Genomic DNA, 24626 nt, shown 5'->3' with positions numbered 1-24626 from the left:
CTCTTACTCACACCAGCCATGCCTTTCTTGCTTTTTAGGTAACCCTCAACATTTAAACCTTCAGTGACTGTATGGGACTCACAGCCTTGCAGTAGCAATGGAATAATATTACTCTCAAAAGCCTTTTAAAATAATTTTAGAACAAAAAAAAAACTTAGCAAGATATTAAATATTTATCTTAAAGCTGGGCTATTTATAGTAAATATTATAGAATTTATTATATAGAATTCTATATATATTCTATATGTAGAATACACTAATTTTATCCTATTTTAGAGATGGTTCTTTAGGCTAAGGTATTTTCCTCAATTGATTGTTCTTAGGGAGACTGAAATCAAGTTAAAATTTGAAATTTGAAGTTTTTCTTCTTGAAGACCTAAATGAAAATCCTCGATATGGGGGGCAACTGGGTAGCTCAGTGGATTGAGAGCCAGACCTAGAGATGGGAGGTCCTAGGTTCAAATCTGGCCTCAGACACTTCCCAGCTGTGTGACCTTGGGAAAGTCACTTGACCCCCATCACCTACCCTTACCATTCTTCTGCCTTGGAGCCAATACACAGTATTGTAAGGTAAGGGTTTAAAATAAAAAGAAAGAAAGAAAATCCTCGATATATTTGCATATGAAAGTTATAAATTACTGAAAGCCATTTTTTTTAAACCCTTACCTTCCGTCTTGGAGTCAATACTGTGTATTGGCTCCAAGGCAGAAGAGTGGTAAGGGCTAGGCAATGAGGGTCAAGTGACTTGCCCAGGGTCACACAGCTGGTAAGTGTCTGAGACCAGATTTGAACCTAGGACCTCCCATCTCTAGGTCTGGTTCTCAATCCACTGAGCTACCCAGCTGCCCCCTGAAAGCCATTTTTAAGTAAGGTAGGCTCACTCTGATAGATGAAGAGAATAATTTCTATAGTAATATTCTATCATTTTCAGTAACATGACAATTTGTGAACCAGTTATTTTCAGACGCTAAAAACTTCCCTTTGAAAATACATTTACAAAAAATTTTAAGTGCTTTATGATACAGAAAAGATATATATTCAGTCTACATTTAATATTAAATAAAACCCAAGGAAAACACTAAAGAAGCATGGATAAAGGGCTAGCTTTAGCCTAAGTAATAGCACTTTTGGTGATCTGTTTTTGTTTGAAGGTATATTCATTTAAAAGGATGAATGGAAATAGTAGCCTCCAGAAGGAAGCAGAATAAGAATTTTTTATAAAGCAAATATGTTTGGACGGCTCTAATAATGAATTGTTATAGGAAGAAATTGTAATTAATATTAGCACAGAAAGTCGCAAAAAACAGGATAAGTTCTACTTTTTTTCTGTTCTTTACCTTGATTCATTCTTCGTTCTATTTTCTGGTCTTTTTCTCTAGTTGGCTATAATGAATAATAGAAGTTGGATGCTTGCCTGTGGACTAACTGTCCAGTTCTTTCATATGTACATGCATAAGAACAAATCTCATATGTAATCACTATTTTTAGACACTTATGCAGAACTTTAGGGAAATGCCATTTTTTTATTTGAGCAGTATTTAATATTAATTGCTACTTGCCATAAATTTAAAATGTCTCAGAGAATACAAAGGAAAAACTTTGTATTCAGTAAATGATCCTCAGTATAATATATGTTTAATAAAGGTTTTATGAAGCAACATGGTATGATATAAAAAAATACTAAAGTAGGATTCAGGCTACCCAGTTGCTGTGCTACTTCTGACTCTATAAATCTTACATTCTGGGATACAACCAGACATGTTGTTAGCATATTTATAATAAACTGACATATAGAATTACTTCTTGCTATGCTGTTAGGTACTTTCTTTTTATTAAAGGGAGTTGACAAGGGGCAGCTGGATGGCTCAGTGGATTGAGAGCCAGGCCTAGAGACAGGAGGTTCTAGGTTCAAATCTGACCTAAGACACTTCCTAGCTGTGTGGCCCTGGGCAAGTCACTTAACCCCCATTGCCTAGCCCTATAACAAATAAAATGAATATAGAAGGATATATATAAAGATATTAGGGTTTAAAAAAATAAAAATAAAAAATAAAAAAAGGAGTTGACAAGAAGATAAAAAGCCAACTTAGAATGATAATTACTTATAAGTCCTCAGTCTGTTTTTTAGACTACTGAACTAATCTACCTATTAAAATTAGCCTGATGATAAATAATGATTTTACTAATAAAAACTTTCTTTCAGATAGTATTCCAACTCTGCCAAATTTAATACCACTTTTCATCACTATTGACCCAGAGAGAGACAACAGAGAAGCTGTTGAAAGATATGTGAGAGGTAAGTTATGATAAAAGCTGGTTCTCTCCAGAGACTGACTCCAGGGAAGAAGGGAGAAAACAGAGAGAAAAGGCATTTGTGGATGAGAAGTTGACAGGGTTGAGAGGACTATGAATGGGATCATGGATTCCAGTTTATTGAGCCTACAGGTCCAATATTTATAGACAACTGATACAAAAGCCAATCAGGAATGAGATTATGGATTCCAATTTATTGAGCCTACAGGTCCGATATTTATGGACAAATGATACAAAAGCCAATCAAGAATTATGGGCATAGTGTTAGAATTAGCCAACATTTGAGGAGAGGGAGAGAGTGCAGGTGTAATATGGTCATACACAGAATACATAGGGTTTTTGGTCTTAGCATACATGTGTCTATGAAGATACAGCTTCACAGTGAAAAAAAATAAAAAGGAGGATAGGGGAATAACTGGGTGCCAGACAAACTGGGGACACTCCCACACCTCACAAAGGGAAGGACTGACAAGTAAACCAAGTAAAAACAGAATAACAAGTAAAAGATGTGAGAGTTGGGGAATGGCAGTTTGTCAGTTAACTGTCAAACCTATCAGCCAGGGAATGGCACAGATATAATTAGCTTCAGGTTGTGGGATCTTTATGTCATAGAGGAATCAGGAAGTAGAAAAAACTGGTTTATTGATGTTATACTTAAAGGATAGGTAATGAGGGAACTATCACACTAACTCTTATCAACTATAGGTGAACTCAAGGGTTGAAAGGTGGGACACATTACACTAACACTAAAGCAGTCAGGACAAGCCTGGCTTGTCAGAAGGGGCAAGAGATTTCTCACTGATGAGTCTACTTCAGCTCCACAAGATAAACACAGCTTTCACAGGAACTTGGGTATCACAGCAGTTAATCCACAGGGTAGAAGAAGTCAAGGAGATGAAGTCATCTGCATGTCCACCATGAAGATTTTACTTCTATGCTCAACTTGATCTTCCTTCACTGGATTGATGTTTCTTGCTGGAGATAATCCACTTTTCCCAGGCTCTTCACTTAAACAGTTAAGCCAACCAACCCAACTGCCATTAGCCACAGAGTCACTCAGGAAAAGCTCTACTCTTACCACTGTTCCATGATTGGAATTTTCAGATCTTGCCTGCCAGCTCTGGCTGCTCCCTTATGCTCCTTACTTTAAATCCCAATTTCCTCATAATGGTCTCTTGCCTAAAATATTACTAGGCCATGCAGATACTGTTTGTCTGAGGAGTCTGGCCAATCAGCTGGGGCTTACTTGAGGAATGACAACTTGTTATCTTGGAGCTAATCTTGGTTTCTAACAAAGGGCCATAGTTCTCTTGAAATCTGGTCTTGCCAAAGGGTTTCAGAGGAGAAGTTTGGGCCTGGCTTTTTTGCTGCTTTTCCTCACTTGATGCAAAGTATCTTTATGGCTCTGTCAAGAAATGCTAGGTTTTTTAAAACTACCATTCATGCTTGTAATAATGATACTTTTAATTTGCATTTTTTTAACTTTTTCAAAGTGCTTTCTTGTGAGATTGCAACTCTAGGTGGGAAGTAAAGCTGTTTATTACCACTACCTTTACAGAAAAGGAAACTCAAGCTGATGGAGTTTAAGTAACTTAAAGATATACCCAGCTAGTAAGTGATTTGATGATTTGTTTAAAATTCAATTCCCAGGCAAAAGAGGTTAAGTCCTAAGAAAAATTCATAGTTAATTCAATCATTTGTCTTTTGTGTTCTTTGTTATAAATTTCTGGGAAAGTGACAGTCTGGAGATTCTCTGAAAAGGAATGTAGTCCAGGAAGAAAAGATCCAGAAAGGAAACATTAGGGACACACCAATGGTTAGAGGTATCTAGAGGGGTTTTTTTTTGGGGGGGGGGCAGTTATTTTTAACTACAATTAATGGTTATAACAGTGATATTTGTATTATTAAATAATAGACTTGTATTACTTTTTGTAATTTTTTTCAAAGTGTTTTCATATATATTATTTCATTTGAGACCACAATTCTAAAGGAAGATCCAACAAAGGAGGCAGAGAGTAGTCTGATAGGTTGGAGGAGAACCAGGAGAAAGTGGTATCCCAGAGTCCTAGAGAAAAGGAATAACAAGAAGGACAGATTGATCAACAGTTGTCAAAGGCTTCAGAGAGGTCATGGAGAATGACGATTAAGAAAAGGCTGTTTAATGGATTTGGAAACTAAGAGGTCATTAGTAACTTTGCTAAGAGAAGTTTTGGTGTAATGATAAGGTCAGAAGCCAAGTTATAAAGGGTTAAGAAAAAAAGAGGAGAGAAATTGAAGGCACCATGACCTCTTGAAAAGTTTAGCTACAAATGGCAGAAAGGATATAAGATGATTAATAGGGATGGAAGGATAAAGTAAGAGATTTTGTGGTCATGTTTGTAGTCAATAGGAAATAAGCCAGTAGAGAGGAAGAGATTGAAAATAAGTGAAAGAGTAGGAATGACAGAGGGGGTTGTCTGTTGGAGAAAACGGGATATATTAGAATGACTTAAACAAGTAGAGGAATTACCTTTGGAAAGGATAAGTCTACTTCCTGTAAAACAGGGTGAAGGAGGAAAAAGTAGCACAAAGCACTTGAGTGAACAGGGGAGAAGAGGGAACTCAAGTTCAATGACCTTGCCAACCCTTAAAACCAGAGATCCACAGTGTTTATAACTATTAGTCATGAAACCAGAGAGTCACCATCCTCAGCAAGTATTTATTTCCTTTAAGAGAGAAAAAACAAGACACACTTGTCAGGAGTGGGGGATGGAAGTAGAAGTAGTATTCTGAGAAAGAGGGGAAGGAATCTCTGGGATTAGGCAACAAGGGAAAAATTTCTGCATGAGATGTTCATCTGTAGCTTAAAATGTAGACCAGGATGAGACTTTAATAACAATAAGAAGACAGCCTTGGAATTACCAAAGGCACTCACGGATCATTCGGGACTTGTCTGAACCTTTCTTGTATATCTGCAGGGTTACTTCCAGGCAGGTGTCATTGTCTTATTGGATTAATCCTAATGTTCTTCATCAAGATTCAGAAACTAAGGCAATTCTGATAAAACAAAGCTATTAGAGGTAGGGTCATTCACAAACCCATTAGAATTTTAAACATATTCACATTCCCCTCTCTTGGTCAAGAGGTCCAAGGGACTCCCAATGAACCTTCAAGAACAAAAAGCTTAATAGAACATGAAGCTGGTCACCATCTGCTGTAAGCATCTTGACTAATAGCCAGGAGAAATTTATCAACTGCTAAAACACAAAGGAACAAAGGTACTCGATGTACAGATAAAGTGAAACAAAAAGTCAAAGTAATTCAATAATGTTTATCAATGTTAACTAACATCAATTCTCTTCATTTTAGTAGCCCATCCTCCAGTGTCAATTTAATCAAGAAATTTCATCTGGGCTTTCAGATGTTCCATGTAGTTGTTTGATCTTCAAAAACATCTTTTCTTAGAAATCCTGGTATAGGTCTTCTCTTTAATAGATTTGCTTCTTTGATTCCAAATTACTTGTAGCGATTTCTTAAATGTTCTTGCTAAAACCTTTTACAGATCAGATCTCAATACAAATTAGTGCAGCTTTTCAAATTTGGCAAAAACCTTTCAAAACCTTATAGTTCTGGCCTTATTACCAATAGAACTAAGTATCACTTAAAAATTTAGAGATTTTAGGTTTTTACAAATACCCAGTTAGAATCATTTATATTAGAAATATAAGAAATGCCCAGTTAGGATCATTTATATTAGAAATACCATGTTATCTGATTCTGTTTACTTTAAAAACACTCCTTGCAGATAGAATTTTTTCATCACTAAGATAAATGTTTATAAAAATGAATTTACTTACAAGAAGCCAACTTTACTCCAATTGAAAACAGAAAGTAAAAACTGTGTATCTCAATATATACAGAGAATAATGAATATCAAATGGATTGCCTGTAGTAGTACACATTCAGCTGTTAGCCACATTCAAATGAAATAAATATTACATAGTTATTTACATTCTAAAAGAATTGAGCTATTTCAGGAATATCTTTACATGAATGTGTAAATACTGGGCAAATGACAAATCTTATATTGAAAACAGTAGCATCTTATTTGCATTGACCACTTGCTGTGATTATGGAAATTTGCTACAAAAGGAAAAAGCAAGGACATGATTATAACAGCATCAAAACTGACCAATCAGGCCTAAGGCTAAGTTCACAGAATGACTTAACACATGTATACCAGGTTAAAGCCTCCTTAACTCTGTTTAACTTCAGGTAAGAGTCACAGTTAAAAACCAGTCTTAAGTAACAATTCCATTTCAGAATCAGACTCAGGAATAATAAAGTAGGAAATAACTCTCTCTCCCTGTCCCTCTCTTTCTCAGTAACATGGGGAACTGAGTCAAGAGGATCCTACCTTCAGCTATGTTAATGTTCTCTCAGCTTTTTCCCATATAAAGACCCCCAACTCTCACAGTTCAGAATCATACTCCAGTTCTGAATAACTTGAGGCATTTCTCTTAATGGTGGTTTATTTATTTAATGATTCATCAAACAACTATTCTTTTATTCTATTCAAAATAATATCAGTTATAGTCCTAAGAGCTTTTACCTCAAATGGCAAGTTTCCCTAACCAAAACTTAGGGTCAAACACAATTAATCTTACTTTCAATAATTAATAAAAGTTTACCAAGGCTCATAAACGTGTAAGATTTCTCTTAGCATCTTTCACTTGATTTTCTTCTCAAGTTTTAAACTGATTTTGTTGTAAAGAAAAATCATTTCTATATTATAAACAAACTTAAAAATTCTCAGTAACCCAATTTCATTGTTTGGGAATTTCAAGAGCCCAATCTCTTTGCTGATATAGATGGCATGGAGATGTCTTACAACTTATTTTTCACACAATAATTAACAATTTTTTTCCAACAATTTTTGTAAGACTTCCTTAATATCTAAATGTTCCAGTCATACACCTCTTCTCATCAGCAATTTCCTAAGTGTCAGGTCTAATTTCATTTTTCTTTGTTTTTTTTGTTGTTTTTTGAAACTCCACTGACACCACCTCCAAACCCATCTCTATAATTTGCTATATAAAACCATGAATCTAATGGCAAGGGTTAGGAGACTGGGAATGCTTAGTTGCTTTAAATTTATATATTCTCCCCAGTGAATTTTAATTAAAGCCCCATACTTTTCCAACGGACTTTCATTAAAGTCCCTGAACTACTTTGTTTCCTCCATATTCTAATCCAGAATTTCTTAAAATTTATATTTGTGAGGCAGCTGGGTAGCTCAGTGGATTGAGAGCCAGGCCTAGAGACAGGAGGTCCTAGGTTCAAATCCAGCCCCAGACACTTCCCAGCTGTGTGACCCTGGGCAAGTCACTTGACCCCCATTGCCTACCCTTACCAATCTTCCACCTATAAGTCAATACACAGAAGTTAAGGGTTTAAAATTAAAAAAATATATATTTATATTTGCTTTTACCAGTCATGTCTCAAATAATCTTCACCTTACTGAGTATTATTTTTCCTTTTTGCCTGGTTAAATGTTTCCAAGATTTCAATTGTGACTTCACTCTCTAAAGCAGCTTAGGCAGAACATTTAGAGCTGAAGTCCCCGAACTTAATATTTCCACTTGGCTTGCCCTAGTAAGACCCTGAGCTAGACTTTTCTCATTCTTTGAACCTGCTTTATCCCTTTATCACTAGATACCACCCACTTCCATGAGCCAAACTAGGGTTTCCTGTAATCAGACATACTTTATGAGAGTAACAGAGCAGCTCTCGTTATCTATCCTGACCATCCAAAACAAGTTCTTGAGAGGATGTTTCACATCTCCCAGAATAAAGTCTGCTGGCAAAGCTACTGTAGTGAGATCATTCCTGACCATCTCAAAGAATGATCATTCTCTTGGTTCCCTAGTACTCTGACAAAGTAAAATAGTCTTTGGTGCTGACTGACAGTATGAGGGAATGAAAAGAAGGGGCTGTTATGGGACCTGGACATCACCCAAATAAGGCAGAATGGGTCTGGGACTAAGGTCATAGTAAAGAGAAACCTGCATTAGTCCTTGATAAAACACTAGAGCTTAATTCTCTCATCTTGTGAACCTTCATTTTCTCTCATCCTCCATTTTACCCGAGGGACTGAATTTAGGCCTTGGCTCAGAGATGAACTGTTGTTCATCTATACTCTTCAAAAAACTGAGGTAAATTAACTCAGAATGGAAGAAACATTATCAACCATTCTCTCTCTCTCACCCTTTATCTTATCTCTACAACCCTGTGCACATTTTGAACAATATGTATTTAATGTTTGTGTCTGTGATTTCTAATATATTAAAAAATAATATTTACCTAAAGAGTTCACTCAATCTTTTGGGTACTGGTGATTTGGGGAAGAAGAAAATAATTGGGAACAACCCAATGTAGAAATTCCCCCTTGAAGAGGCAAATGTTAGGCTCTGAATGATTTTCCTAAAGTAGGTAAGCATGTCTCTCTTCTCTCAACCCTCACCCACCTCAGTAAACTCCAATGTCTCTGTTACCTCCAGGATCAATTATAGATTCCTTTATTTGGCATTTAAAGCTATTCACAACCTGTCACCTTCTTAACTTTCCAATTTCCTTTGGTTTTTCTGCCCTTTTCATATCTTGATTCCACCATACTGCCTTTTCTTTTTCAAACACAATATTCCCATCTTCAGTCTCTATGCTTTTGTACTGATTATTCCCCATGCCTGGAATAATCTCCATCTTAACCTTTGACCTTTGGATTCCATGTATTGAACTCGGTTCAATGACCACCTCTTTGAGAAGCCCTTATCTCGTCCCTCCAGCTGGTGATGTCATTTTTTCCATTTATACTGTATGTATCTTAGAGATATAATGTTGTTTGCATCTTTCCTCCCTCTGTAACTTACCTTGTGTGCTCTGATTTATATATGTTGTCTCCCTCATTGGGCTAAAAATTCCCTGAAGAAATAGATTGTTTTGGTTTTTGTATCATAGTAAGCACTTAATAAATGTTGATTGTTTTTCTAATAAAATTTACAATTACATTAGGAAACAAGATGATGATGTGGCTGTTTTATTTATGAAAGCTTTGGGAGCTGAATTGTCTTCAGTGCAATACAAATCATGGTTCTTGAGTTTTGTTATATGTTGTTTAGTATAGCCACAACCATCATCAGAATTAAGATAGTTTCATTGTTTAATTACAACACCCACTTTACATATTACAACTATTTTTGTTAAAGAAATAAATGTAGCTTTAACAAATTTCATCTGTTTTTTGAATATTTAATTTCCTAATTATTTTAAATGATAGGTTTCTTTAATGACAAAAATTAATCTGATTTCAACAGTAAAAATATAGATAGATAGCTAATGATCTTCACTTTTTTCTGCCTAAGTAGAATGAAAAAGATAAATAAGCTGTCCCACTTTTTTGATTCCTGAACAGTTCCTTAATTTAAAATGAATTAGTCCAAAAGAAGAAAATGCATTTTCTTTGCCATGGAAGGCAAAATATATAGAAGTGAAATTGTCTTAATGTACCCTGATGTATCTAGGTGAAATATCTCCTGCCATTTCACTGATATGACTTTCTTTAAAATTTCATCAACATAGATTCTTGATTTAGTCTTAGCCAAGAAATTTATTAAAGTGGATGTTGTGGAAGGGTGGTCCAGCCAGATCCTTCTATATCAATAGTTAGAAATTGACATTAGGACTAAGCATGAAAGGTAACTTGCTGTGAGCTTAAGACATTTTCTTTTAAAGTTTGCACAGTTATATTATCTTTACTATATGCTTTAAGGTATCTGTATTCTTTGATAATTTTTTGACCCATATCTCTGAAATGAAATCTTTACTTAGGTAGATATTTCTTTGTTAACTTCAAAAAGTGATTTAAATGAAAAGAAATGATCAAAAAGAGATCTGGATTTGACTCCTTAGTTACAGGATTTACTTGGACCTCAGTTCCCTCACTGGTAAAATGAAGGGATTGGATTAGATAATTTCTGGTGTCCCTTCCTGTTCTAATATTCTAAAAGTTTTTAAAATATATGCAGCTTGTCATTCTAGTGGTATTTACTATTAAAGAGTTGATCTATATTAGACTAATTCTCATGACTTTACCAGGGAAATTCTTAGTAGTTTTGCAGGTTGCAGATTTTTGGAATCAAGGAAAATCATAGGATGTATCCCATATTTCATTCAACATATTTTAACACTGATGTGTTAAAGTGCTGACTTCTCAAATAGAGAAGGCTGTTTTGCTTTTATTCCATTAATATTATGTTTATTTGTTGGTTTCATTTATAGAATTTTCTCCTAAGCTAGTTGGCTTGACAGGTGCTCCAAAAGAGATTGATCAGGTTGCCAGAGCATACAGAGTTTATTATAGCCCAGGACCCAAGGATGAAGATGAAGACTACATAGTAAGTAAATGCCTAGTTCTAGCCCTAATTTTGTTTGTTCTCATAATAATATCTGGAGAATATCTTTGGATTTAAATCATTGTAATCAAAGATTTAAAAAGAAAGATAATTGCACCAGCTACATGTAGTTGCTTAAGAAAGTGACTGTTTTGAGTTCAGAATGGATTAGGGACAAATTACAAACTTTAAGGATGTAGTTGGGCTTCCAACATAAATCTTTTGGACACTCAACCTAAAATCATTTTATAAATAAGGAAGAGGAAGTTAGCATTTGTGGACCTATTAGGTTTTCATTGTTTAAATTACTTGATTTCCTCAAGTCCCCTCCTCAAAGGTATATGAGAAACCCAGGGCTATGGAATAGTTTTTTTCGTATCATGGCATATGTTTACAGTCTGCATATTTGAGAAACTGGCAGTCCTTGAAGGAGGTAAGAGAGAAGTTCCAAATAAAATTAATATAGGGAATTCTGATTCAGCTCATGAGCATCTGAACCTATAAAGGGCTGACCTACACTACACTAGTAAAAAGCTTAAGATCCACAGAAAAGGAAGCTTTAGGTTCCTTTCTTGGTGAATGGCTAGTATAGTTGCTTTAGAGAACATAAGATTCCCCTTCTTATCCCTAATTACAATTTCCCATAAAATTAATATCTGGAATACTACTATAAACCTGTGCTAAATACCTGAAATAATGTTTTTAGTTAAACGGACTTTGGAGGTCCACCATTTGTAGCTTCATTTCTGTGGGAAAATACGATCTAGTTTAAGGTTGGTGACTTAATTTTGGAGTAGAACTCATGCTAAATTGGGTTCTACTCATGAAAAGAACTTGAATCCATGTGAAGGTCTCTAGCCTTAAAACTTAATACTAAAGTATAGAATAATCAATTCCCTGCCTTGCCCACTCCTTTCCCATAGGCCCCCAGCTGATCCAGCACCAGACTTCCCATAAGCTTTTCCAACGACCTACCTTACCATTCCCTGAAGCTGTAGGGCATTATTGTCTTTGGAAAATAGTAGTAAAGTTTCATTTATAGAAGACAAGGAAAAGGCAAAATGGCATGGGAAAAGCAGTATCTGGAATCAGAAGACTTTGGTTCAAGTTCTATATTTCTTATAATAACCTATATGGTCTCTCTCCCTTTCTTTAAGCCTTAGTTAGGACCTTTACCTCTATTTTGGTATTGTTAGCTAAATGGACCAGTAGAGGGAGCCATAATTCAGGTTCTCAGGTTTTTGTTGATGGAGCATGTAATTATGTTCCTTGAATAGGCATAGACTTTTCTGTATAGCAAGAGTGATAGACCTTGAGATCCATAGAAGGAAAGATCATAGAATAGTTACTTTAAAGTTAGGATGGACCTCAGGGACCCTCTAATCTGACTCCCTCATTTTACATATGAGAAAAATGAAGCTAAGGAAGTTAAGTGATTTAATGTCCTTCCAGTAGTAAGTTACAAAGGTAAATTTTGATTCATGATTCCAGAGCTTTCCTCTTTACCTCAATGATTTCCTTCACTGTAATCTTTAAGAAGTCCTGATCCAATGTGGTATTCCCTTTGGAAATCCCATCTACCAAGGCGGCTGAAACTATCTAAAACTCAAGTACTGTGAGCTACAGTGGGCTAAGTTGATCAAATGTTCACACTTAGACCAGCATCAAGATGGTAAATTCTCAGGATCAAAGAAGATGTGGACCACCAGTTTGCCAGTGGAAGGGTAAATTGGCCCAGTTTGAAAATCTAGCTAGTTTAAGGTATATTGTATATTATTATACAATAATAAACGTACAACCTATATAATATTACCTGCCTTCTTGGGGAGGAGGGAGGAATGGGGGTGGAGAATGATACTTAGATTTTTGGACATAGCTAATGTGAGAATTTGTTTCTCTTGGATATGTATATTATAATTATTACATACATATAACAAATCATGTATTATATTATTCTTGTGTTACATGTTATGTTGTATATTAAAAAATAAAAAGAAATAAGTAAAGTTGTGGGATGAGGACCCTTTAATTGCTAAAAGAATAAAAGTTAAGCAGCCATAAAGCTTCGAATGTTAAAGAACTGCCTTATAGTTTAGAAAATTAATCAAGTACATCCAAGTCTTAAAAATCTCTACCTAAAATCTTTACACAAAACCTTCATAATTCCACTAGAAAATAATATTTATAAATATATGCTAGTATTGAATTAGAAAAGCAGATAATTTGCTTCTTATTCTAGAAAACACAATATCAATTTCAAAAAACAGTTACACGTGGTAGATATAGTCTAAAATCTATCATTCAGGTAAAATAGTTCATATAATAAAAAGAGCTTATCACTAAACCAGCTTACCAAGCCCTTTTTTTTTTTCATACTTGTTTCTGTCACTCTTTCACTTTGTCCTTTCACTTTTGGTTTTCTGTTAGATTCAAGTCCACTTTTCTCCCTCTTAACCATTCCTACCTTTCTTCTTTAGCAATTATATGGAGAGTTCTCTTTTCCTAAGTCAAGATGTACTTAACATCATCTCTTCCTCTATTTATTTATTTATTTGTTTGTTTGTTTGTTTGTTTATTTGTTTATTTATTTATTAGGTGCTTGCCTTTTGTCTTAGAATCAATACTAAGTATTGGTTCCAAGGCAAGAAGAGTGCTAAGAGCTAGGGAATGGGAGTTAAGTCCATAGTAACACAGCTAGGAAGCATCTGAGACTACATTTGAACCCAGAACCTACCTTCTCTAGGCTTGGCAATGAAGGATCCACTTAATAGATCCCTTCTGTAACATTAAGGTGTTATGTATTGTAATATCATTTTGCTATGGAAAATGGAGAACAGGATGATTGACACTGAACAGTTTTAGAATTTAGAACCAACCCAGATGCCATGAGCCAGAAGGCAAAAGCAGTTACTGCCAGGACTATAAAAGGGAGAAATTTGAACAAGAAGCTCTCTCATTCCTGAGAAGGGACCTGGGTTGGTTGGGTGGGTAGGCCACAGTAAATCTGCTTAGGCTGCATCCTATTCCTCATCCTCAACTTCTGGACGAAGCTGTGTTATATATTAATCATTTGAACATCAAGGGAAAACAATGTCAATATTCATTCAAATCTGGTTAAGACCAAAGGTGTCTGGCCTGGCCAGGGTGCCACAGAGAGTAGAAACCTTTCCCCCAAACAGTCACAAATCTGTCTACCCTTTGATTGACAAACCTGATCATCAGTAGTTTAGTGAGCTTTCCTAACACCTCTTTCCTTCAACCTTATTCCTTCCCTAAGTTTGTTATAATTAAATCTTTTTTTTATTTTATTTATTTTTTTTTATTTTAAACCCTTAATTTCTGTGTATTGACTTATAGGTGGAAGAGGGTAAGGGTAGGCAATGGGGGTCAAGTGACTTGCCCAGGGTCACACAGCTGGGAAGTGTCTGAGGCTGGATTTGAACCTAGGACCTCCAGTCTCTAGGCATGGCTCTCAATCCACTGAGCTACTCAGCTGCCCCTGTTATAATTAAATCTTAAAGGCTTACTTAGGTGAATGTTATTATTGTCTTAAGAATCATTCATCATATCCTTTGGATTTGAGGGAAAGGAATTGTTCAAACAAAGTCAAATTGTAGTCATTGGCGTTATCCACTTAGTCTATATCGTTTCCATCAACTTAACCTAGGATAAGCAACCAGAGTGGCTGTGTGATCCAATTCACAGCTTCTCACTTCATCACTTATCCCTGGGTGCTGTTGTGTGGGGGAGTTGGATGTTTAGCTGATTTTCAAATACTTTCTGGGACCTGGTGTTCACCTAGGCTTTTCACCTTCACTCAGCTCAGGTTCTTATACCATCAGAGGACTTTGGGCCACCTCTCCATCAGGCCTTATACCCTGTATTATCCCTCCCTTCTATAACAGTATGCAGTTGCTTAACTTAACTATTTGGGATTTGCTTCTACAATAAGACACATTTCTCCACAGCATTTTTAAGTATAAAGGAAAAAATAAATAGGTTTATTATTATTATGCAAAGATATAGCAATTTAGCTTACAATAGAAAATACAAATGAATATATATAGATAAGAACAACACCAGCAATAATGAGAGATGGAAAAGAAAGATATACATCACTGAATGGGGGGATATTCCAACAGCTGAATATTCTTAGCTGGGAAGTCCCTTTATTCAGCATTTCAGGGTCCCAATTAGGAAAGCCCCAGGCAAAGTGTCCTTTCCATGGGTGAGGCTTTCCTAGAAAGGTCCACTTTCCAGAAGGGTGTTTATATTGACCTGAAAACAAAGATTGCTTTTTTGCTAACTGTAGTTTGCGCCACTACTTTCAGGGTCCCCACAACCTGACCAAGATCCTGAGCCACCAGAAGCAGCCAGGCAAAACATGTCTCAAAATTTAATCAACTGTCATGAAGACAGCACATTCTGTGAGACAAGGGTTAATCTCGAAGAAGTATGTTTATCTTCCAGATGATCAGAGACCTTGGGAAGCTGCTGAGAACTCTGGCCAAAGTTCAAAGCAGCCCCAGTCTCTGCTAGTAAATGTGAGGCCTATGATATATAACAGGGAGGATTTACTAAAATTTTACTTTAACCTTCTTATTTCTATTACATGACCTAATTGAAACACATTTTTTGTTTGCACTCTCATATCTTCAATCCTGAACCCTTCTTCTAACTCTATCTCTTTAAGAGCCCAGTCTCCATAATTAAGCTAATGTGAGTCTTCTCCCAGGAATGTTAATATCACTTAAGTATTGTTCTGATTACCCATTTTTAAATAATTTAACCTAAGGTGGTATGTGCAGTAGGCCAGATTCTCTGGGAATGCTAATATTTTAACTCTAATATCTTTAGTTTATAGAATATTGAGGGAGATTTACAACTACATTATCCTCCTTGACTAGGGAGTAACATGCAATCATTACAGCTACATATTACCTATATAACCTCATCTCTGCTCCTCAGCAGTTAATTCTGTATTCCATTGAGTGTTTCATTTATGTTTCAGTTTCACCTACAAAAAGAGTTATCTCTTAGGGGAGAAATACGGTAAGTGTAAGCTCAGCAGAGCTTTAGAATATTCAAGAAAAATTGAGGGACAAAAGATGTGATTATTAAGGCAGTTTTCCAAATTGGGGCTAACTCTCATTTTAAAATGAGATATTTTAAAATATAGCTCCCAGTAGAAATGCAGAAGAAGAACATATGATTTATCACTTGTTCATAAGAGTATATGATTTGTGGTTTGATTTTAAAAGATTACTCTATTATAAAAATGAATAATGTGGAAATAAGTTTTGTGTGATAATACATGTGTAATCCAGTAAAATTGCTTGTCAGCTCTGAGAGTGAGGAGGTAAAAGGAAAAGGTGAGAACACAAATCTTGTACCCATGAAAAAATACTTTTAAAAAATTAATTAATTAAAAAAAAAATATATATATATATATAGCTCCCACATAAATAAAAAAAGTCCATATAAAGTCATTGAAAATGTGATTAACGTAGCAATTCTGTTCCATTTGGTAGGGAGTGGAAGAAGAGAAGAGTACAGTTGTTGGGCCACAGTTGTGGGCAGCTAGGGGTATCACTTACTTATCTTCAGTTCCATGCTCTTTCTATAGTAGCTTTGAGCAAGGCTGTGTTGCAAAGGAAGGAGCTGAGAACCACTGGCGGAGGAAGGTGGCAGGCACTTAAAAGTGCCTTTCATCTTTATGAAAATTAGATACCCACAGCTATTCCTAGGTACCTGGCCTGCTCTTGTACAAAGGATAAAGATTTGGGGAGAGTTTCACTACATTGATGTTTTTTATTTTGCCTTTTGGGAAGTGGTGTGGTATAGTGGAAAAAGTATGGAATTTGCAAATCACTCAAATTCTCTTTGCCTCTGTTTCCTCAACTTTAAGATGAAGTAGGATAAATTAAAGAACTTAAAAGGTCCTTTCCGTTTTAGAATATATGATCCTGTGTTCTTGTTTTACAGTGAATAGAGCACAATCAAGTTTGGTTATCTTATACATCATTTTTATTGTATATTTGTATAGTATAAAATTTTAATCCATTTTATTAGAATAAAATCCAAGCTAAAGAAAAATTGCTTATTTTATAAATTAATGTAGGGGCATGAAAATTTTTTTATTTACAAAAAAAGTATGAAGATTAAAAACCACTGTGTCGTTTTTGTTTTTGTTTTTTTGCCTTGATGTTAGGGATGAAAAGAGAGAATTGAAATGAACTTCAAGAAGGGCAATTTTATTTAACTATTTAATACTTTATCATTGATTAAAAGATAAAAATCAATATTATTTTAGATAGTTTTCCAAACTAAGGAACACATTCAGGGCAAGGATTGGGTGCTTGCTATATTTTAAACAGTAGCTAAAGTTTTTGAGATTGGCCTCAGAGCTCTGACTACCTAGGACCAAGTCCCACCTCTGATACTGTCTATGTATGTCATTTAACCAAGTTATTTATTCTGTCACTGGTTTTTGCTGAGTAGGTACTAGCCTGCATTGGTTTCCTCTTTTGGGAACTTCCTTTATTAATGAAATCTCAGGTCCCAACTCTATCCTTGTGTTTTAGTTTTGTCTTCTCTTTTGATAGCCTTTACCTAATTCCTCAAAGGGTTTTTTTAATTTTTAAATTTTTGATTAGCTCTGAGGCTTTGTTCACCATATTTTATTCAGCACTTTAAAGCATCTTACTATATTTCACTCAGGAAGATTTTTAGAAATATTTAAATAGTATATTTCATCCAGAAAATTATTATAAAAGTATTTTCCCTTGGACTTTCTTCAATAATGCAAAATATAAATATATCTTAGTTCTATCAAAATTTATGAAATTTGTCAGACAGTGGAATATAATCCCATGTCGCTCTTCAGATGAAATCTTTCCAGCCTCATAGGGTTCATAGCTTCTTTGTGGTGAATATTGTCATCCAACATTGTAAAGTAGTATTAGGAGAGTTTTGTGTTTGATTCAACATCTAGATTATTCATCTATATTATGTGCCAGACTCAACTCAGGATTAGATCAAAGACAAAAAATAGATCAAAACAGTTTGTGCAGCTCATCTCCTACTGGGTGAGAAAACAACATGTACATAGATCAGTAAATATTTCATATATAGTTTGTAATTTGGGGGTGCAAAAGCACTAGCAAGTAGGGGGGACCAAGAAGGGCTTCAAGTAGGAGGTGAAATTTAAGCTGTCTTAAAAAGAATTAGAGGTCCCAAGAGGTGATGGTAAGAAGGAAGAACATTCTAGCAAAAAGTCATGGAAGTATGAGATGGAATTTTGTAGATCATGAATAAGTAGGCCAGTTTGGCTAGAATGTAATATATGATGTGTGAGGAAGAGCTAATGTTTACTGAATTGAATTGGTAGAAATTCCTGACTGAATCTAAAGACACCTATACACTTTATTTAAGCCTTCCAAAACCAGGAATATACTAACCAAAGTAGGATATTTGGCAGAATAGATAAGATCTAAATTCACAACACTACACCTAAAAATTTATTAGCATTCTTCTTTGAGGCTACATCAGTTTGCATTGTGATAATATACATCAGCATTGTAATTATCTTATGTTAGAGGGTAATCATTTTTTTTACATATATTAGAGCTGTAGGCACTTAGATATGTTCACGCATTATGGGCATCAGATTTTTTTCTGCCTCAAGGCTGAAAAAATCTGGATCCAGGCCCCAAGGAACCAATGTATAATTTGTGGTATTCTTGGACTTGTTAGTATGTCAGTGAATATTTTTTTTTACACTTTAATTATAGCTCATATGGTCCTTTACACTTAAAAAGAACATCCCTCAAAATAATTCAGGTAAGGAGTATGTGTTTTTTATTGCCATTTTTAAGATTTGGAAACTGAGTCTTAGAGAGATTAAGTGATTTGCTTAAGATCATTCTGCAAGGAAGTGTTTGAGCTATCCCTCAAACCAAAACCTTCTTGCTCCCAAGTCCAGAATTTTTTCTAGCATGAAGTATATCATCTTGACTATAACCAGTTAATCTCTAATATCTTTTAAAATAGATTTAATTGTGATGGGAGTGGGACTGTTGGGGGTACAAAGTGAATGGATGGAAATTGTGATTCCCTTAATGGTAAATGATGTTTTTAGAAGGGATATTTTATTTAGATCTCATGTGCACTTCAGTCTATTATTTATGTTTGATTTGTAACCCAGTGTTGTTTTGATTGTGCATTTTGTACATGACCAGCCATAAAGAAAGTCAAAACCCAAAAGTTTGGGTTTGAGGAATCATCCAATGCTTAACTTGGGGAATGATCTTAAGCAAATCACTTAATTTCTCTAACAGAGAGCTTGAACTAGAGACAGGAGGACCTAGGTTTAAATGTATCCTCAGATACTTCTTAGTCCTGGGCAAGTTACTTAACCAATTGTCTAGCTCTTCTGCCTCAGTATCAATTCTAATTACAGAATTTAAGGATTTTAAAAAAAAAGTCATTGAAAACCCTTAGTCATAAATTTCTATTCAGAGTCCTAAATGGTTTATATTCAAATAAAATGCACACTCAATTTTATCTTAAGGAGAAAGGAAGGGAAGGGAATAAACATTAGCACCCTCTTTGTGCCAAGGATTGTGCTAAGCATTTTACATATGTGAACTCATTTGATCTTCACAACAATTCTGTTAGGGAGGAGCTATGATCTCCAATTTATAGTTGAGGACATTGAGGCAGAGATTAAGTGTCTTACCCAGGGTCACTTAGCTAGTAAATATGTAGTCACATTTGAATTGAAAACTCTTTCTTCCTCTCAGGCGCAATGCTTTCTACAGCATCACCTAGCTTTCTAGATACTTACTCTCATACCGACTTTGAGATGTTTATTAGCTCATATATATTCTGATTATAGTATATATACCAAAGGGGAGGCAGAGATTCCTTGTGAGAATTCTCCCTATGAGTTATTTTGAGCAAAAGAACCCATTGGCTATTTTAATTCCCTTGACAAAATAGACTTTTGGCATTTGACTCTTTGGATCTTTAAATATGTGTGTATAATTAAAAAATAATCTTTCATAGTGTTTGTTCTTATTTATGGTAGTGTGTCTCCAGTTTGATATTAGGTATGCATTCCTGTCTTTCTTTTTGTCCTTGCCAAATGGCCAAATTTACCATTAATACTACAGTCTTTGGTACTAAATATTATGCTCTTTATTGACAGAGGTAATAATTGAGTTGTCATTTTGAAATAAGATTTTTTGGAGACATTTAGTTAAGAAAGTTAGTGTTTAGCATAACATTAAAGAAAAAAATTAATAGGACTTTTCTGGAGACATTTAGCAAAAAATAACTAGTTAATCTAAGCTCAAATTAAAGTAAACTAGGAACTCTGCCAGAAGGGGGAAAAATAGATGATGGATTTAAGATAACTTCGGAGGGGTGTTGTTTATGTACCCTTTTGAGAGTATGCAGGGAGTTTTACTTCAAATAGGATTACTTGATTGGTGAAGTTTATAAAGGAAGCTAAAATAGTCTTCCTCCTCCCCATGCACTGGTCTCCACGTTTGGAATTCCTGGCAGCAGCACTAAATTCAGTGTTAGAATTTGTAAACCAGATTATTGATTTAGTATTCTTAGTTTCCTGGCTTATTCCAGGTTTATGTATAATTAAGTATAAAAGTGCAGATAAGAAATATTCTTAATCAAACATATTTCTTATTCCAATTCAAAATAAAAGTTTATGTGTTTGATTCACTTAGCAAGAGGAAGTAACATTCATACTGACACCATTTTATTTTATTTCCTAGACTCTAAAAAGAATGTATATTAAAATTCAGGAATTGGATGAAATGTTTTATTTATAAATTAGTATATATACATGCTGCTATTAAAAATTTTTTATTTTATCAATTTGAACCCCTCAAAAAGAGCATTCAATGCACACAACCACACAAAAGTAGGATTCTATGTGAATCTCCATTTCACTTCTTTCTTTAAAAGTATGTAATAAATTCTACATATTACTTTAAAATGTTTTTTTTTGTCCTCTTTGCATTAAAAACAAAATAGTATACTTTTTTTGGGCACCACTATTGCTACCTCTTTACATGCTGTAAGAATTAAAATTTAGTTATTATATCTATATATTAAAAATATGTGGCCGCCAGGAATCAACAATTCAGGTTGATTCCGTAATTAAATCAGACCCAAGTCAGCATCGGGTTGAGGAGTTTATTTACAATCAGGTAGGTAAAGTAGGGATAAAGAGAAAAGGGAGGTTAGAAGTCTAAATAAATGAAGCTGTAAGCCACAGGGCCCAACAGCCAGATAGGCAGAGTTTAGAATTGGCCCAGCTAGGCCAAGGAAGCCAGCCTAACTTACCCACGTGACAATACAGAGTGTAAGCTGTCTGTGGTCTCAGGAGATGCTTCTTCTTCTAGTTCCAGACGGCAACTGCCCCCACAGGAAGTTCACTAACTTACTTAAAGAGATCATGTCTTTCATCACTTCCTGTGGTCCACCTCTAATTCAAATGGACAAATGGCAGTTTCTACATTGATTTGGACTGCCCAAAGGGCAGTCCCTTATTCTTGATTTGTTACTTATTATCACGTGTGGGTAACTCGTCTCCCCTCCCCACTAAGGGAGGTGGGAGTGACATCATTAGCACGCCTGGGTTGAGTAGATTTTTGACTATTAATGGGATCTGGCTAATTCTATTTACACAATGCTCTTAAATAGCATTTCTTTTTTTTTTTTTTTAAACTCTTGTACTTCAGTGTATTGTCTCATAGGTGGAAGATTGGTAAGGGTGGGCAATGGGGGTCAAGTGACTTGCCCAGGGTCACACAGCTGGGAAGTGGCTGAGGCCGGGTTTGAACGTAGGACCTCCTGTCTCTAGGCCTGACTCTCACTCCACTGAGCTACCCAGCTGCCCCTAAATAGCATTTCTAAATAGTTGGGTTGAATAGGTTAGATCTTCCTTCATGCTCAGTACAAGGCAAGAAAATTTACTCAGTGGGATAGTTGGTCATTTGATTCTTTCAGCATGGCTAGTGGTCTCTAAAGTTGACTTTAGTGAAGTCTAGCTATTTTCAGTGTAAAATCACTTAAATTGGGAGGGAAGAATCAGGAAGCATAGCCAACCCATACTGGAGCATATAGGGAGGGAAGAATAGAGCCCTGCTTGATGTCAGTGATTTTATAATAAATGCTTATTTAACTGAATATAGTATTTACTCTTTGAATATTCTAGTACACAGAAGGAAGGAATTTTAGGAATTTACCATAAAACAATTTGATCCAATTTTACATAACACTTTTGCCCTGCAAAATGAAATTTGATAATTGCACAATTCTTTTAATAATCATTGGTAAAAGTTAATTCATTCTTTTCATCCACAGCTGTTGCTTGCCTCACCAATTTGCATTTTACTCTTTCTGTACAGGTGGATCATACAATAATAATGTACTTGATTGGCCCAGATGGTGAATTTCTGGATTATTTTGGCCAAAACAAGAAGAATACAGAAATAGCTGGTTCAATTGCTGCACATATGAGGGATTACAAGAAGAAACATTAAAAAATGTTACTTGTGTTACAGTTATATTTTCTTACTAGTAAGAGAACTTTATCTCCCGTAGGAGATGTGGTGTATGTGATTTTCAACTCCTCCAAATTCCTGTACCCCAACTACATTGTCCCATGAAAAGGAAGAAGACCAGAACAAGTTTGCTTAGTTATTTGAATTGTAATTATTAAAGCAGGAAATCTCTCCAAAAGGTATACACTTGTCTTGTTACTGAAGTATGGTGAGATATCAGTGATAGTAGCATAAAAATCATAGGTATAATCTCTCCACAAACACTGGAGAAATTCTCAATGCCCTGTATTTCATCTTGCTGACCTCCTATCTTCACAGACACTCTTAGAAATTGTGGAGAATTATTTCCAGACAAAAGGAGAAACCTTCATAATATTATTTTTCTTCTCTCTGATTTCTGGTGGTTCCTTTAAAAGAATAATCTTCGGGAGACCATGATTGGGCAAAAGTAGTGTTTGTTTTTAAAAGCAGAAATTATATCCTTGTTTTTTACTTAACCTACATTAATTCATCTGGGAAGGGGGAGATGATAGGAAGATTTTATTTTTCTTTTTTAAGCTAGGAATAACTATTGGATCCTTCATATTTTTTTTTGTCATGTGAATGAGATCGTCAGTGGAAATATTTGGAAATAAAAGTGACTTATAATTACAAATAGCCTTTTGCAATGCATTACGGTTGCACGGAGTATAAAATAAAAATGTTCACTTCTTTTTGCATAGTTTAGCTCATGGAGTTTTTTATTCTAATAGAACCAAGTTCTTAGATCTTATGGGTGAATATTTGAGCCTAAATTGGCAACATACTTTTCTAGGGATAGGAAGTTGGGTTCTTGGAATAAAGGGGATTTGAAGATTTTTATTTTAAATATGAGTCAGTACAGGATCAAACAATCTAAGTTGAGTAAATATGTCTGTCATGTGAATGATTGAATTTTAGCCTGAACTTTCAGAATTTGCCTATCTTGTGCTCCCAGACTTCACTATCAATTTTTTTCATGGATACTTATCACTTGAAATAAAGTTGTTCTTATGGCATATTGAATAAGTATCTTAATATATAAAAAATGTAGTCAACATGAATGTAATGAAAACACTTTAAATTAATGACATTAATTCAACAGGAGTTAAATAGTGGCATTAGCCTCTTGTCATCAGGGACTCATCTAGTCATAGAACATCAGGTTATCATGACCCAAGTTGATCCACATTTCAGGGATCCTGTGACTGCATCGTCCTCTGGTATCTTAGTTCAATCTGAGTTCAGTCATGGCCGAGGAGCCCAGTCACCATGTATTTATTAATCCAGATACCTTAACTGATCTTTCTGAGTAACTCATAATCATCACTATCAGATTATCATAACATCTTTATCAGATTTTCAGAAGTGGGAGCCCTAGCCAAATGGTACTGTTTTCCCTTCCTAAGGATAACAAATTTCACTGACAGTCCTACCCAAGCTCCTGATTACCCTCACCTACTGCTATGGCCCTTTCAGCTCATACTTCTTCACTTCACTCTACATCTACTGGCATTCGTGGAAATTTATCTCCTGACAGAAATATTTCATTGCCAACCTTTCCAGAGGTTACACCTTTTTTCATTTCCCCCAGTGCCATGGAAAAGTAAGCTTCTTTGATTTTCACTGCCAGTTCTAGACCCTTCTCTGTTACCATAACCATAATTCAACAACTTTTTTGACATTCATTTTATTAATTTGGTCATTGTTACAGTGATCTGCCAACCTTGAGTTATTTCCTAGCATTTTAAAAAGATGTTTAGTACATGACAGTCTTCTATGGGGATAATAACAGCATCTTCTTTGCAGGATTGTGAGGACCAAATGAGAATATTTTTAAAGTTCTTAGAATAATACTTGGTATATAGTAGGCACTATGTAAATGGTTATTCTCTTCTTTACCTTTTAACCCTCATACTTGGAGATTTCATCATATATATCAGTGTTTCCCAAAGTGGGCGCTACCGCCCCCTGGTGGGTGCTGCAGTGATCCAGGGGAGCGGTGGTGGCCACAGGTGCATTTATCTTTCCTATTAATTGCTATTAAAATTTTTAAAAAAATTTAATTTCCAGGGGTCTGAGTAATATTTTTTCTGGATGGGGGGGCGGTAGGCCAAAAAAGTTTGGGAACCACTGATATATATTAATGTTCTTGCAAACACCCTATTCTAGTTTATTAACAGCAGTTCCTGTGTCCTACGTTTTCTCTTAATGGTACTTAGCTGAACCATGGGGCTCACCTTGATCTCATCACAGTCTTAACCCTTTATCC

The 24626-nt window shown here is 35.2% G+C and overlaps 1 protein-coding gene across 1 annotated transcript in view; it reads left to right on the top strand.

Moving 5' to 3' along the window:
- Positions 1–23373, top strand: part of LOC123244355 (protein SCO1 homolog, mitochondrial) — a 34026-nt gene extending 10653 nt beyond the window's left edge. The window contains exons 4-6 of the mRNA XM_044672780.1: positions 2204–2296; positions 10630–10745; positions 22181–23373. Of these exons, the coding sequence (XP_044528715.1) occupies positions 2204–2296; positions 10630–10745; positions 22181–22315 (344 nt within the window). The 3' untranslated portion in view covers positions 22316–23373. The remainder of the gene's footprint in view (positions 1–2203; positions 2297–10629; positions 10746–22180) is intronic.
- The last annotated feature ends 1253 nt before the right edge of the window (positions 23374–24626 follow it).

Source organism: Gracilinanus agilis, chromosome 4 (assembly GCF_016433145.1).
Source record: "Gracilinanus agilis isolate LMUSP501 chromosome 4, AgileGrace, whole genome shotgun sequence".
Lineage (NCBI taxonomy): Eukaryota > Metazoa > Chordata > Mammalia > Didelphimorphia > Didelphidae > Gracilinanus > Gracilinanus agilis.
This window is presented reverse-complemented; position numbering and strand designations above follow the sequence as displayed.